At 33.9% G+C, this 17,574-nt stretch overlaps 1 protein-coding gene across 1 annotated transcript in view; it reads left to right on the top strand.

Annotated features, from left to right (window-relative positions):
- Positions 1-15,440, top strand: part of LOC125680583 (cytochrome P450 3A9-like) — a 30,486-nt gene extending 15,046 nt beyond the window's left edge. Inside the window, exons 6-14 of the mRNA XM_048920264.2 lie at positions 294-382; positions 2,060-2,217; positions 2,593-2,720; positions 4,303-4,393; positions 4,488-4,645; positions 6,803-6,891; positions 8,243-8,380; positions 11,143-11,302; positions 13,658-15,440. Coding sequence (XP_048776221.2) covers positions 294-382; positions 2,060-2,217; positions 2,593-2,720; positions 4,303-4,393; positions 4,488-4,645; positions 6,803-6,891; positions 8,243-8,380; positions 11,143-11,302; positions 13,658-13,738 — 1,092 coding nt within the window. The 3' untranslated portion in view covers positions 13,739-15,440. The remainder of the gene's footprint in view (positions 1-293; positions 383-2,059; positions 2,218-2,592; positions 2,721-4,302; positions 4,394-4,487; positions 4,646-6,802; positions 6,892-8,242; positions 8,381-11,142; positions 11,303-13,657) is intronic.
- Positions 15,441-17,574: the final 2,134 nt, after the last annotated feature.

Here is a 17,574-nt window from a genome sequence, read left to right as displayed (position 1 = left end):
ATCATGGAGAGAGCTGACGGAGAAAGATCGTAGAGAATGGAAGCTCTCTGCTGCTGACCCTCAAGACCGGAAAAAATGGAAATCAGAGGTGGATCTCACCTCAGATCTCCATTTCCATGCGTTCAGCTAGTCAGATACCTGGAAGGGGGCCCACTAGTGTGGACATTACCCGTAATTCTGCACGAAAATAAAAAGGAACCTACAACAACAACAAAGGAATTTAGCTATTAGGTCAGTTCTAGTTAAAGACCATGGGTATAAAATAAATTGGATGTGTTTTTCTGTCTTTGTAGATGAACTACGATATCAACAGATGCTCAGTAAATCTGGCTGATAAGATAGAGGAGCTGGCAAAATGTAAAGAAAATGTAGAAATAAAACAGTAAGTGTAATTCAGGGTTCTGACACACTGTAAGTATGGAAATAGTACATGAAGATAGGAGTTTTAAGTTACAGCGTTATTTTCTCAGTGCAGTCTTAATTTTTTTTTTGTCGGTAACAACAGCAGATTTTATTCAACTTGGTCTCAATGAACTTTACCAACTTTGATAATTCACAAATAAGAATTATTGAAATTGACAAGACACTCTGATACATCCACAACAACAACAACGATATTGATGAATTGTAAATATCGAAAGTACATTACCTGGCAATAATATGCATTTATTGCTTGATGGTGAGGGAGATATGAAGATCTATTCACCGAATAAAATCATATTTCCTGAGGGCAACGTCTTAGGGGATTATGATTTTTCTTCGGTGAATAGATCTTCATGTCTACCAAACATTTATGCAAGTAAGGCTACAGAAATGCAATTAAAATTGTGGAAAAAAATCCTGGATTCGTTCATTTATATAAGCTGAGCTTGCTCTAATGGTAGCACCATTGAATAAACAAGTAACAAAATAGAATAATGATAAACAGTATCATTAACCATTTCTATGTTTCCTTTGCCCCTGAATGCTGATTCCACATGGAATCTGTGTATGTAAGTAAATTCCTTATGGGCCTTATGAAGTATAATAATTCTTTTACGGGAAATGACTCGTACGTATTGTGTGTCTCCCTAGGGCAGTCTTCATCTTTACTATATACCATTCTGGCATTGTTCAGGTTTACATTTAAGAAATAAGTTTTGTTTTTGAAAGAACTGCGATGCTTCATATGATGGTATATGGAACTACGATGCTTCATATGATGGTATATGGAACTACGATGTTTCATATGATGGTATATGGAACTACGATGTTTCATATGATGGTATATGGAACTACGATGCTTCATATGATGGTATATGGAACTACGATGTTTCATATGATGGTATATGGAACTACGATGCTTCATATGATGGTATATGGAACTATGATGTTTCATATGATGGTATATGGAACTACGATGTTTCATATGATGGTATATGGAACTACGATGCTTCATATGATGGTATATGGAACTACGATGTTTCATATGATGGTATATGGAACTGCGATGTTTCATATGATGGTATATGGAACTGCGATGCTTCATATGATGGTATATGGAACTGCGATGTTTCATATGATGGTATATGGAACTACGATGTTTCACGGATGCATACTTCAGTGTGTTAGTGCTTCATGAAAAGTCTGCCGACGTGAACCGTTGTCATTCATACCCTCATGTATTTTTCAAAATATTTTATATTCTACTTTCGTTTCTGTCAGAATTTCAAGCTGTTAAAATGGACGTACTATATTTATCAAGATTAATTACTACACTGTTCACAACTGCAGCGTATTCATCAGGAAATACCTATCAATACAATGTGTAAAGATATCAAAGGCAAAAACAGTGACGTCATAGATGTAGCAACATCTTTCTTTACTCATGCAATTCATTCACTGATTCCATGGAGAATCAATGTCGTATAAGTGTATGATATGAAAATTACAACATGGCATTTTCTATATGAAATCCTACATGTAAATCAGCTGTTGGTCATTTTATAAAGATATACCTCAAACTAATGAAGGATGCAATCCAAAGACTGCCATGTAATGATCCATGTATTTTGTACAGGTTATATGGTGGTTTTACTCTGGATGCAATATCAGCAACAGCATTTGGATTAGAGGTAGACAGTATCAACAACCCAGATGGTTCCTTTATCAAGAATATCAAGGAAATCTTTCAGAAAGGGATGGGCACTTTGAGGAGAATTTGTCTTACTCTTGCAAGTAGGCAACCTGGACTTTTATAAATGAAGTACATGTGCTTTTGTACTGCATGAGTGATTTTGGCCTTTTTCATCTGTAAGCAGCATTGTTTCAGATCACCCCTTCCTTGAACAGGTGTAAGAAGACCTTCACATATTTGTCAATTTGTTGTTATTTTCATGAAATCAGCTCCCCAGAGTAAGTTTCATATGTTCCGTTACAAAATCAAGATCACCCACTTTTGGCAATCAAGCCACCTACTCTGGAATTGATAAAGTTGACAGCTATGAACAAGTAAATTTGTGACGATTTACTGGGAGTAGATGATATGTTCATGATATGTATTGAAAATATTATTCTGTTGAGATGTAATCCTAAATATTTTTATGATTTTAGGCATATTTCCTACTCTGATTCATGTAGTCCGATACTTCAGCATGAGTTTCTTCAATAGAGAGAATGTGGATTTTTTTGTCAGACAATGCCAGGCGATGATAAATGACAGGAAATCAGAATCTCACGAGGTAAATTGATTAGATAGATCACAAGGGCGAGCAATCTCTGATTTGAATAAGGAATATCTGCGAAGATTTAGAACTGTTGTCAGTGATGATTATTTTATTGTTAATTAAGATATGAACTTCACTTTAGAAAATATATTAGGGTATGAACTGCGACTCTTCATTCCAGCATACTCATGAAGTATGTGAACACTTCGTGATACGTAAGCCATGAAGTATGTGAACACCTCGTGATACGTAAGCCATGAAGTATGTGAACACCTCGTGATACGTAAGCCATGAAGTATGTGAACACTTCGTGATACGTAAGCCATGAAGTATGTGAACACTTCGTGATACGTAAGCCATGAAGTATGTGAACACCTCGTGATACGTAAGCCATGAAGTATGTGAACACTTCGTGATACGTAAGCCATGAAGTATGTGAACACCTCATGATACGTAAGCCATGAAGTATGTGAACACTTCGTGATACGTAAGCCATGAAGTATGTGAACACTTCGTGATACGTAAGCCATGAAGTATGTGAACACCTCATGATACGTAAGCCATGAAGTATGTGAACACTTCGTGATACGTAAGCCATGAAGTATGTGAACACCTCATGATACGTAAGCCATGAAGTATGTGAACACTTCGTGATACGTAAGCCATGAAGTATGTGAACACTTCGTGATACGTAAGCGATGAAGTATGTGAACACTTCGTGATACGTAAGCCATGAAGTATGTGAACACTTCGTGATGTAAGCTGGTGTGAAGCGTCTTAGTTCATGCCCTCATGTATTTTCAAAAATGAAGTTTAAATCTTATATCTACATTTACTTTCATTTCTGTCAGAATTCTCAGCTGTTAAAATAGCTAGACATACTATATTAATCTGTTAATGTGTGCATTGTTTACAACTTTAGCGTATTCATTAGGAAAATGGCTATCATTACAATTTGTAGCAATTACTAAAGGCAAAAACATCAAGGTAATGTAAATATAAGCCAATAACTGTCAGTATACAATAGCACATTAGGTAACAGTACTAAATAGGAAACTAGCAATTCTATGGTAATTACTTTGTCTATCAATCTGTCTGTGACTTTGCAAAATTTTGATTCTGGGGAAAATTCAATCTGGCAGGGAGGTTTTTAATTTCTCCATTGTAGTTCATGACTTACTTCTCTTTGTTTTGGGTGATCTTGAGTTATGAATATTCATATCATTTTATGTACATGATTTTTAATCCCAAAAATAACTGAAATTTGAATTTTTTTCCTCCTAAATACAATTTAAAAAAATTGTTTTTCTGTAATGAATGGAGCAGTGCCAGAGATTTGTATAGTTTGCCTGACAACACTTTCTGGAAAGTTATGTACCCTCTGTATAATATTTCTAGTGTGTTTATCTACAGACTTCATGTTCAGAGTAAATAGAGTGTGACCTTGGTATAACTTTATAATTTTGAGCTGACATGGTCAAAAATACGTCAAGAAAAAGTTAATTGATTTTAACCTTACTGTGGGACCCTGGATGACTAATAGTCATTTTACTGACAAGGGAAGACAACTAATCTTTTGCATGGTTTGATTTTGCAGAGACATTTAGATTTCCTTCAACTGATGCTCAATGCAGAGTTAGATGAACAGTCATCAGAAGAGCAAAACATCAAGAACAGCGGACAGAAAAGTCAGTTTATCATTCTCTACTGTTATGCTGAAATTGTTTTTTGAATTTACAGATACAGGTACAAATATTCTTTAATAATTTTAATTCTTTTCAGAATTGACCAATGATGAAATAGTTGCTCAAGCCTTCCTGTTTTTTCTTGCTGGATATGAAACCACTGCCAGTACCATGAACTTTGTGTCATATATACTAGCAGTGAATCAGGAGGTCCAAGACAGGGTTGTTCAGGAGATTCATGATGAAATAGAGGAGGTAACAGATGGTACAGATTCTTTCCAGAGTGTTTGAATTTACAGTGTACGGGGGCTGATAAAAAACACGTAGACAATGACTTTTTTCTGACACTGATTACCTTCAACATTGGCAGGAACTTTTGCCAAAATAAATCAAGCACAAAACATGGCTATTTTCAATGGATGATTTTTAAAAGGGAAAGGCAACCCAAAATTTTTTTTACATGATAAATGATAGCATTAATTATATGATAAAAATTTGGCATACCATTCTGTTCATATACGGCCTAGATAAGCTTCAGTACTACTTTGAAAGCGCTAAAAATTGAAATTCCCGCTATCTATAGTTCCCATGATGTGGAACTCTTTTGTATTCAAGACCACAAAAATCAATAATTTTAACGTCACACCGTTTGTTCCGGTTTTTATGAGATTCTAAGATCATCAAAGATGTGCAAGTGGTAGATTTTACGAATACATTGTAAATAGGTTGATGCCTTCCTGTCAAGCAGTTAATTACATTAATGCGAAGAGGAGATGTGAAAAAAATTTATTTTCTCTTGAAATTCCTGACCCAACCAAGTCATTTGAAAAGAAAATACTCTGTAAACTGTGGATTTATCATTTGCCTAAGACATTTTGAGGTTCGAGACATTTGTATGAAGAAATGTGTACCGTCTGCCTGGTCTGCAACTTGACTGAACTTCTTCTTTTCTTAATTTCTTCTTGTGAACGAACAGACTCAAATCTATACGGCTCCAAACTTAACTGTTCGTGACTTGTCATGTTTACAGTGCTGCTGATTAAATAAACCAGAACCGACGGTGTGACATCATAAATTAAACTTCAATGGCCAGTCTCTTAATGGCGGGTAATTTAAAAATATATGATAGATTATTATTGATTTAATCGTTAAACAAGGATTTTTGTTGTTAAAGACGGTCAACTACGATATCAGTAAGTAATACTTTATTCATAAAAGCAACAATGCGGATAGGGTTGCCTTTCCCTTTAATTTTGATAAAAATATGACTGTATGTGTTGATATAAGTGTGCAAGAATGAAGGTGCAGTCTAACAGAGTATATCAGTAATTGTTCAGTAATCTTGATCACTGGACCTGCTATTTGTCATAATGTTCTGGAGACTGCTATTTTCTAAACATGGCAAGAAAATGTCATTTTTTCTCTCTGCATTTTACAGTTATGCATGTATTTTATTATATCAAACAATCACTTGAAATTTCAATTGCTACATAGAATTTCTTTTGATCGCTTTGCTTTGAAAATGGCTTGTGTATAATGACGTCAAATTGAAATCACACTTAGTATAGCTCTTCGTATATTTCCTGATGCTCTGATGGAAATAAAACTGAATCTCAAAAGGCTGGACAACTTTGAAACTAAACATTTGTGAGACACTGATTTGTGAATAGTACGTGATTTTCTAAAGAGTTAATTGCTTTTGAGTTAGATATTTTGAGATTTGAACATGCTCCATGCTGTGCATACTTGGCTCTTTTGAATTCTTATTAGTTGCAATTGTGTGACAGACAAATTTTACGTAAGTAATAATATCAAAAGTAGTTATTAATGAAATCAGGAATGGTACAGAGATGTTTGTTGGGTGGATTTAATAACACAGGTTATGTGTGAAATTTAAAGCATATTACATGAGTTTGAGAGAAGGCTATCTAAGTTTTTGAACTAGTGCCTAATCCTTTTGATGTTTTAATGTCAATAAAATATGACCATGCAAATCAAATTCATGTGTTTTGCAAAGATTTGGAACACAATAATATTGGTTTAAAAGCAAACTGTGTTCTGATTTGTCAGTTTGTGTAATATTTAAACTGTGCTCTGATTTGTCAGTTTGTGTAATATTTAATGGGGAGCAATAAAATAAATTTTAGTTCCATTGTTACCCAATTTTGAGGATTGAATTATCAAAGTTAGAACTGTTATATAGTAGTTGTTTTAATTTTTTCCCTACAAGTGCTTGATGATTTTCAATTATAGCCCTTGTACATGTAGCTATGTGGCTAGAAAGTCCATCTTTTAAGTCAGATTAAGGTACAAGGTATAAAGATACCTCATCTATCAATGGATGAATAACTGAAAGAATATATATCATGACCAAGTTCAAATTTAATTATGTCAGTATATGTGTTTTTTTAGAATGACCCCACCTATGATGATATGAACAAACTGCAGTACATGGAACAAGTGATTTTAGAGTCACTCAGAATGTACCCTCCTATAACAAGGTAAAGCAGCGGTCAAGTTTTAAATAACATCATCCTCGACTTCTTCACATTCAATGTAACAGTGTGTAATAATGTTGAAAGGTAGATCCAAGAAAGATATTTAATTATTTCTCAAATTGGGATCGGTGTGCAGGGAGTCACACTTTCACAATAGGGCATGTAGAATGGGGGTTTTGTAATGGTTTACGATTCACAGTTTCACATATTACAGTTTTACATATTACAGTTTCACATATTACAGTTCGATAACTGAGATCTGTTTTGTTCAGTATAAAGACCGCAATATTTCAGACAGCAACAGCATCATTATAGAAATGGCAGTGTAGAATTATTTGCTGACTTTCAGGTTACACTAATAAACCAAAGGATGATTAACACTGATGCATTTAGATTTGACTTTAAATTTATAGAAATGAACTAAGATAAACTAAATTATTTCCAATACACCCTGATTTTGTGTCATTTGTGTTCTTTTACAAATTGATGATGATAAATTGAAATTTCAGTATTTGAATGAACTTATTCTATTATAATAAAATGTATTTCAGATTGTGATCGAATTTGCTAACTAGTTACAAAGGATAATTTTAATCCTTGAGAGTACATGTAAATTATACTTACCTTATATGATCTTGATATTCTGTAATGCAATTTTCTATTTTTATGCCCCTGAGATCGAAGATCGGGGGGCATATTGTTTTTGTCTTGTCTGTCATTCTGTAATTCCGTAATTTTGTCATCCTGTCTGAAACTTTAACCTTGCTAATAACTTTTGAACAGTAAGTGCTAGAGCTTTGATATTTCACATGAGTATTCCTTGTGACAAGACCTTTCCATGGGTACTAAACCTTTTGACCTTGACATTTGACCTACTTTTAGTCATAACTTCTAAATGGTAAATATTAGAGCAATCTGATTAAAATCAGCTCCTCGATCCGCTCCTTTATTTCTTTTGATTTGTCGCTGAGTAGCGACAAATCAAAAGAAATAAAGGAGCGGATCGAGGAGCTGATTTTAATCAGATTGATATTAGAGCTTTCATATTGCACATGAGTATTTCTTTTGACAAGATCTTTCTACTGGTACCAAGATATTTGTCCTTGTGACCTTGGCCATCTTTAGAATTGACCATTATTAGAGACATCTGTGTTTCACAAACACATCTTGTTATAATGATGATGAACCGAGCTGAAAAAAATTGAAACAGAACAATAAAATCCTGAACCAAACTGCATTGAAAATATAAATGTTACATTACTAGAGGTGACATGTTCCAGGAACATTCAAGTACGCTAGGAAAAACCTTATCCTTACAGTCTGACTAATGAACGGATTTATTCCTCTAAAACAGACTCAGCCGTGAAATAGCAGAAACAGTGGATATAAAAAATTACACGTTCCCCAAAGGATGTACAGTGGTTATTCCTGTGTACAGTCTTCAACACAATCCAGAATACTGGCCAAATCCGGAACAGTTTGATCCCGAGAGGTAAATATAGAAAGTGGCTACAGACACTAAAATCTTTAATATGATATATTATAAATCATTGGCATGGATTAAAGTTGATGCACCTTTCAAAGTATCGATACATGTAATAGCGAGCGAAGTTCGCGTTGCGAAGCGACGCGACGAGCTCGCTCCAATGATTACGCAATTGAGTCAGCTGAAAAAAGATGAGTATTACCCATAATGCTTCTGGAAAAATGTCACCTTCACTGCGGTATACTTCATGGACAAACCCGTAATTAAAATAATTAGATTGTTTAGAAAGTACCATAAACGTTTTTAAATTCCAGACAAGCTTTCTTATAGCTTCAAACGTTTTCTTTTTGCTTGGTTTGAGCGAAGAAGAAAAAACATAGCAGCTAATATAACGTCACAATATAACTGTTTACATCCACCGCGTTATATTTCCCGCGTTAAATGAAGAGGCGGATAAAATGTCTATAAGTCGTGTTGCAAGATGTTAATGGGCTTCGCTCGTCTCAACGGTCACACTGTACAACATATTAGCACAATACTACTCAGTTTATGTGTAACAGTAACACCTATAATATACCATTCACATAGGAGATGTTTTGTTCATTTAGCAAAGCTTTTGTGGAATGGGATTGACATTTCTGGCCTGAAAATTTGAATATTTTTCAATGAATATGTTGAGGTAGTCCGAAACAAGGAATTAGAATTCATTTCCCCAGTACTACTTTCTATTTAGAATTCACGTCCCCAGTACTACTTTCTATTTAGAATTCATGTCCCCAGTACTACTTTATTTTTAGAATTCACGTCCCCAGTACTATTTTCTATTTAGAATTCACGTCCCCAGTACTACTTTCTATTTAGAATTCATGTCCCCAGTACTATTTTCTATTTAGAATTCACGTCCCCAGTACTACTTTCTATTTAGAATTCATGTCCCCAGTACTACTTTCTATTTAGAATTCACGTCCCCAGTACTACTTTCTATAAAAATATATTTAGAATTCACGTCCCCAGTACTATTTTCTATTTAGAATTCACGTCCCCAGTACTACTTTCTATTTAGAATTCACGTCCCCAGTACTATTTTCTATTTAGAATTAATTAATGTCCCCAGTACTACTTTCTATTTAGAATTCATGTCCCCAGTACTACTTTCTATTTAGAATTCATGTCCCTAGTACTTTCTATTTAGAATTCACGTCCCCAGTACTTTCTATTTAGAATTCACGTCCCCAGTACTACATGTACTTTCTATTTAGAATTCACGTCCCCAGTACTACTTTCTATTTAGAATTCACGTCCCCAGTACTTTTATTTAGAATTCATGTCCCCAGTACTACTTTCTATTTAGAATTAATTAATGTCCCCAGTACTACTTTCTAATTAGAATTCATGTCCCCAGTACTACTTTCTATTTAGAATTCACGTCCCCATTTCTCTCACCAGAGGGTGCGTTATGCAAGCTTCACATACACCTCTGTCAGTGCTTGGAATCACGTGACAATATAATCACATGATATAAACAATCATTCTCGGTTTCCTTTCCTTTAAAAGTTCTGGCAACAAGTGATACATCAGGCTCTTTTCATAGCCCACTGGTACTTTAATAAGTGAATATTTACCATTTAGCTGTTTGTCTCTTCTTTTACAAGTTTTATCATATTTTTACAGCCTTTCTTACTTTTGATTCCATGTTTACATTTAAATCTCCACCACGTGTGTGTCCTACATTCATACGCATATTATAAAGTAGTTCCAAATTTATTATCAGAAAACGGCGATTTTAAACAATTTACAGTAAGAATCAATTTAATTGTTCCAAAAACATATCATAGTATGACTAAATATTTAGTCGAAAACATAAATGTTGGATTTTACTTTTACAAGATTTCTGTAAAAAGCTGTTGACAGAGGTGTTGTGCGAGGAGCGCACGGAACTCTGGGTAGAGAATGTTCATGTCCCCGGTACTACTTTCTATTTTGGAATATGATGTCACAAAGTTGGTGTAATTTACGATCTCTGTGAAAATGGTCTAAAATGTCAATATCTGAGACAGTCTTATGCCTAGAAATCATGAACGTCTTTCATGAAACAGAACTATTTTTACGTACTTGCACCAATAAAGTGTATATTTTACATAATTATGTCAGTTTGATTTTGTTCACACACTGCAACCAGATTCATGACAAAACACAGAGAATTTTAGCCTGTTGGGGAAAAAAATGGGGAGGGGAACCATATGTTTTTGACATCATTTTCCTACCTAGAATTGCTGGATCAGAGAAGACAAATCTACATGTTTTGAGCAGGATCAATATAATCTGTCTAAATTTAAATTTGTTCAGATCGTGAGGTCACAAGTGGGGTGTACAACAGGGTCCAAACTTTGACAGAATGTACAAGAGAATCTTCCCAAGAGCAAGAAGGTTATGATATGCAAGATTGATTTAAGATTACATCTGTTGTGTATTTTCAGATCCATGTCCAGGAGAAGTCTGCTTAGTTTTACATATTAAACTATGAACAATTGTAAGATGAAAAGCAACAAAATTACTTAATGTCAGGGACATTAGACACATTATGTATAGCAAATACAAGATTGTCTAAATCATGAAACCCCTGGGCTAAGGCAATTATGCCTTTGGATATTAAGAAAGGGGAAACAATTAATGAATATGCCTTTGGATATTAGAAAAAAGGGAAATGAATACTGAATCAGACAAACTTTGAGGCCTATGAGCATCATAATTTTCATTTTTCTTTACAGATTTGAAAATTCCAAGAATGTCCAGAACAAGTTTTTCTACATACCATTTGGCCAAGGCCCGAGGATGTGTTTGGGAATGAGGCTGGCTATGTTAGAAATAAAAATAGCTCTTGTCCATGTTCTCAGAAGAGTTCGAATAGTCCCTTGTGAAGAAACCCAGGTATGCATTTGTACATAATGAGTTTTCTCATTCTAGTAAAATTAATGTATATTTTAAGCTTAGTTGGAAATGCCTTCTAGTTTCGTGTTTACTGCTACAGTCCCTGACACGTTCTATTCTCCTACTTTTAAAACGGTATACAAATGTAGAGTGAAAGGTGTGTAAATGCTAAACGCAACTTGGTGAATGGTTAATGAACACTGAACAGAGTGCAAACACGAGCACAAAGTGAACAGTGAACACATGGCAAACACACAATGAACTATTTATTCTGAATTTCTCGGATTTTTTTTTTTTTTTGGCATTGTACTTACTAGTATTTTATAGTCAAGTAAGGAAAGAGATATTTGTATTTAAACAATGAATGAATTTTGTAGTGCTGATAATGCCAGACTACATTTTAAAAAGTTATATACATGTAGCTTTTTTTGTGAAGACTTTCCAGAACAAGTATATACTTAAAGATGTATGCATGGTTTGGATTCCTTATAGGAGTTATGAGATTGATCACGGTTCATTATCTTCACCTTTTCATGGTACATCTGTACGTGTAACGGTACATGCACACTGCACAATTAATTATTTATTTTTCTTACAAAGTATACATTTATTCAAACGCTGTTAAATATTTTCTGTATGAAGAAAAAAATCATTAGCATACAAAAAATCAAACAGCAAATAATGATAAGAAAAATAATTAATGGATAATTCAAGAAGTTGTTTAGCATTTTTAACAACGATTATACATTTACATACATTTGTAATTGATTGTATCAAATGTCAAGATATGGCACCTATAGTCACTCCTTGTTGACTTATTATAACATGTATACAATAGTCATACAAATTACCTGCGTCAGTTAATATCATTTGAAAGCATTTTTTAATCAATTAAATTACTTTTTCACTTTCTCATAGTTTAATTTTTAATCAAGAATGCAACTTGATTATGGGTATCATTTTGTTTCCATCATATTGTTTTAGAAAGAAGTTTATTTCAATGACTTGCTCAAGAATATGTGTATTGTCTTGAAGTTCATTGATTGTAATTCTGGGTCCAAACTTTGAAAAATTTCCTCAGTTGCATATGATTGATTGATTGTATCTTGTTTAACGCCCCTCTCAAGAATTTTTCACTCAATACATATGGAGATGTCGCCAAGACCGATGAAGGGCTTCAAATTTAGGCCTATGCTCAGCGCTTACAGCCATTGAGCAGTGAGGGTTCTTTAGCGTGCCACACCTTACTGTGACTTGGGACATCTGTTTTTAAGGTCATCTCCAAGACCCGTGACATTCAAACCTGATGCCACTACCTGTTTGAATGACTTAGGTCTGTCGCGGCCGGGATTCAAACCCTGACTTTCCGCATGTGGGTCGAACACTTTACCTCTAGATCACCGCAGTGATATGAAGATAACAAAAAAACTGCATTGTCAAAAAGTCCCCCCCCCCTCCCTGTAGCTACATCAATGATGCACGAACAAATTGTGTAAGCTGAAGTACTGTTAGATGCACCATGCAAATATTTGCATTTATGTCACAAATTGCAGACTCTGAGCAATCGGCATTGAAATATATTTTTGTTTGGTGTTATACATTTGTATATAAAATCTGTCGATCTAACAATTGAAAAAAAGAATATGAACAAAAGTCAACCAAACATTCAATCATACTAACATAAAGTTTTTAAAAACACTGTCTGAGCTCATATATTTATATATCTATTCTGTAAAGATATTTCATTGAGGGAAATACAAATTATTGCTTATGATCAGTTAGACAGAAAAAAGATTTCAATGTTTGAAAAAAAACACTATCTGATGAACTATGGAACCAGTCTTCTGAAATGTGCACAAGAGTGGAAGGAGAATATGATTTTGAACTACAAATTATCTGGATTATCAACTGTGAAAATTGAAAGAAATCTCCAATCCAATCAGCAATATGTAGTATAAACCAGACATTAAACATGGTACATGTTCCTTGTTCATTTTGTCCTCATTGTCAAGATCGATCCTTTCAAATGACAATGCAGAGACTGAACACTGAATGAATGGTGGGTGAGTGAACAGTGAATGGTGAACACAAAACTGAACGGAAAGCAAACAGTGAATGCACAGAGAACTGACAATGAGCTAACAGAAAAATGGAAAAGTAGAACATTCCAGGGACTGAAATAATTCTAACTATAGATCCCAACTCTATTTTTTATTTTTGTGCAGGATGAGTCCAAATGGACTGTATTATGTAGGAAAAGGGTCCTAAGAATGCACGAGATTTAAAGTTAAAGCTATGAAGCCAGCAAATTTTATATACAAATTTATACATTTGACTTCATCATTTCCTTTTCAGATTCCTTTGAAACCTATTACACACAAAGGTCTTATTTCTGTGGAGCAACCAATCAAACTCCGGTTTGAATTGCGGGATTAAGGATTTTTAATTCTGTGTGAAAAGGCAATGTGATATATCCCAGAATCAAGACGCAGCATCCTTAATATTAATATACAGAGTAATTTATTAATCAGACAAAATGTCAAATCCATGTTCATAGGTTAGATTATATCGATCTGTACTATAAGACTGAAAAATATTAAAAAGGTGCAGTGGAACAGAGGCTTGTTTTGAGAGGTTATACATGTAGGTCATATTGCTAATTGTAATGGGAAGAAATGTGATTTATCTCCAGAACAGGAGATTGGGGAAGAATTAACAATCAATGTCCTGACCTTGTATAGACAGGAAAAAGAACATGGCAGTGTAAAACGTTATAGAGGCAGATAATGGCAGGAGCGGTCACATAGTTGTCTCTACATTAGGAGAGAGAGCGTTCTAAATTTTCAGAACTTGTGCCCAATCTTTTTGTCTTTAACATCTTGACAATAAAACATGTTCAATTCACATATAAATATCAGAAATGCTTTTGTTTATGATAGATGTAATTATGACAGAGTTCTGTCATTTAGTATATTTATTGGTGGAGGTGTAACTCTTACTGTCTGTTTAATGCCTTATGGAAACTAGAATCTGAGGTATGTATAGTTTATGGTCTGTCCATCTGTCTGTATATCAGAGGAAATGTTTTTTAGCATTAAACATAATACTGGGGACAAGGTCTACTCAATCAACCTTGATGTTGACCTTTGATTCATTAATCTAAAGGATTAATATAATTAGTGGGTCCGATCGTTGTGACCAGGTCTATCCAATGACACATGTAAGAGGGATTTTTTCATTGGCAATGCCATTTCTTGGGGGCATTCATGTTTCATACCTTGTTTGCTAAAGATAAACATTTCTGTCAATGTATGACAAGTTGTGGGTTGTTTTCTTGTCAAACTGTATATTTATATGTGAAAGTGTACCTACAAACTTGCACTTTTTAACAGTTGTCAAACTGTTGTATAGAGGTCTGTAATTTTTTAAAGTGAAATACTTTGGTGGTTAAAGTATTGATATTAACAATTCATACTGAGATTATTTTTATTGATGTATTTTATGTAAGATTTCTTATAACTGTAGAAAAACTTTGATGTTTACAAAAACACTAATTAAGCTTTTTTTTTGTAATTGGTTGGTTTGTCTGTTTTCTATCTCTATGTCTATACAGGTATGTTTGTTGAACTTTTCTTATTTTTCAACTTTCACTACCAATGATATATTTGAAATCAAGGCACACTTGATAAAAAATAAAGTAAATGTAGCACACTTTGTTTAATGGTGGATCATGCATGCATCTTCTAGAGAAAGAAGAGAGGAGTATTGGGTTTGGTCAGTGAAAATCTTCTTTAGAATGTCTAGGTAAGAAATGATAGAAAATAATATTCCCCCTTCCTTATACAGTATTTTCAGGTTTGTTCAAATCATGGCCTCTTGGTCATTATTGGCTGTAGATTATTGTTGGTTGTGGTGAACTTTTTATCAGTGAACAAAATATGGTAACTTTGTTATTGAACAAATCTCCTGTTACTTGCATCTATGGGCAAACATTTTTATATGGATCTGATTTAATATTGTATTCATATTTTAAAGTTTTTCTATGAACATGCCTTCGAAGTTTGTTAGAATTGTTTTACAGTTTCAGATTGAAATTGTTAAGATGTTAACATTGAATAAAAATTCATGTGTAGATGAATCAAATTGTTTTGTGATTTTGAATATGGAAAAGTACTATATACTTGTGAGAAAAGACATGTATGTCTATTGATATGTTTAAAATTTTACATTGAACTCGTAAGGCTTCATAAAGTTAGAGGTCCATAAGCTGTCTGTAAACTTTTTACATTTGGAGTTTACACCTCTTCAGACCAATTTCAACGATATTTATTGCAAAACATAATTGGGTAAATGGAAGGGTCATAATCCCTGTCGGGGGTGGGGGGGGGGGGATAGTAAATGAAACTTGTCTGAAAGATTCCATATTATTTGATGATGATTGAAATTTGTTCAATGTTTGGGACCAGGTTGGGGTTATTATAACGATTTAAAGTTTAACATTAGAATTTGTAGGAAAATTCTCAGAAAATCTTATCAATGACTCCATGGGCACAATGTATCAAATTCATATATTACATCTGGGATTTAAAGTAATAATATGAGCCGTCCCTAGCAAAAAGGACCCTTATCTTACCCCAAAATGTTTTTCAAAAAACGTCATAATGAAAAAATGTTAATATTTTGGGGGATGTTCTCCATAGTTCACACTTTAGCACTGAAATACTTGAGGGCCATTTTTGCTAGGAACGGCTCATATGATATATTATGATCGGTGATATGACATTTTTGAAAATGGTTTCTATGCGAGATTTGTGTATTTCATTGAAACAGATGAACTCTGAAGTTACATATTTTATCAAAAATACGTCTGAAATACCCAAGGAATTGAACATTTAAAAATACAGAGGAGGGGGGGGGGGGGGGGGGGGGTTACCGGATGTCCTGTCCACGAGAACCTGTGCTTTGAACTATCCAATGATAGACTATAGTACATACGACCCTAATTAAACTATGTGAATGACATTTTGAAAAAGACCAGTTCGTTATCAATAATAATTCAGAAAGTGCCTATTGATATAGAATACAACGATTTTTATACGCCCGTCTTAGGACGGGAAGTATTATGTTATGGCCTTCATGTCCGTCCGTCTGTCCGTCCGTCTGTTAGCTTTTTCGTGTCCGGCTCATAACTTAAATACTATGAGGCCTAGAATAATCAAACTTTGTCAGATGATGCATCTTAGGTAGAAGGTGTGTCGCACATTAAAACCAGGTCACTGTGACTTTTAATTAAGAAGATATGACCAAATATGGCAAAACCCTGTCCGACTCATAACTTGAAAACTATGAAACCTAGAATCACCAAACTTGGTCAAATAATGCATCTTAGGTAGAAGGTGTGTCACACCCTACTTTAGGGTCACTGACATTTAATTAAGGTGATTTTTTTTTAAAGTGTATGTTTTAATGGGTACAATCCCTTCTGATCTAATGGTTTTTTAGTAACCTTATTCAAAAATGTTACATCAAGAAAATACATATTTTTTAAGATATACTGTACAGTTTTTTAAGCCTTTATAATGTTTCTTTTGTTTCTAACAGTAACAAGAGAAATTCCACCTGTCCCATGGGGGTAGCATGCAAAGGGCATTTTGATAAGATTAATTAATGGGTTTAGTGTAAGAAAACTGTCTTAATCACTTCTGGTAGAGCATCTCTGATCAAGCAGGTGTTATGTATATCTCTAGGGAATTGGGCAGAAGGAATCTAAGCCTCTTAATTAGTAGTGATCTGTCTTGGTGGCTAGCCTTTATTTTCAAAATGAAGTTATCAAAATTAATTTGACATTGTACAATATAATTTTTTAATTTTTTTTTTCTTAACAACCAACATGCAGAGTGTCATTTCTGAGTAAGATGAACAGATGGTTGCAATATGTATATAGGCATATTTTAATGATAAGTAATTTGATGTTTTATTAAGATGTGGCAATAAAAAGATATACAATGAGCAAAGCTGCAGATTTGGCATTTGTTTAAATCCAAAACTACCAGTTGAAAAAATATAAAAATGCACTATTTGTTTTCATTAAAAAACTACAGCAGAGAGAAGTACATATAGCATTATGAATGGAAAAATCATTTTAGATCTTTTTACTATTAAAGTTTGACATGATTTTCTTTCATCCACTCTTCTCTGTTTTGTGATAATTAAATAATGATTGACGGACGTATCATGTGCTGTGGCGATGCACTTTATTTAGAATTGTTATT

This window comes from Ostrea edulis, chromosome 2 (assembly GCF_947568905.1).
Source record: "Ostrea edulis chromosome 2, xbOstEdul1.1, whole genome shotgun sequence".
Taxonomy (NCBI): Eukaryota; Metazoa; Mollusca; class Bivalvia; order Ostreida; family Ostreidae; genus Ostrea; species Ostrea edulis.
This window is presented reverse-complemented; position numbering and strand designations above follow the sequence as displayed.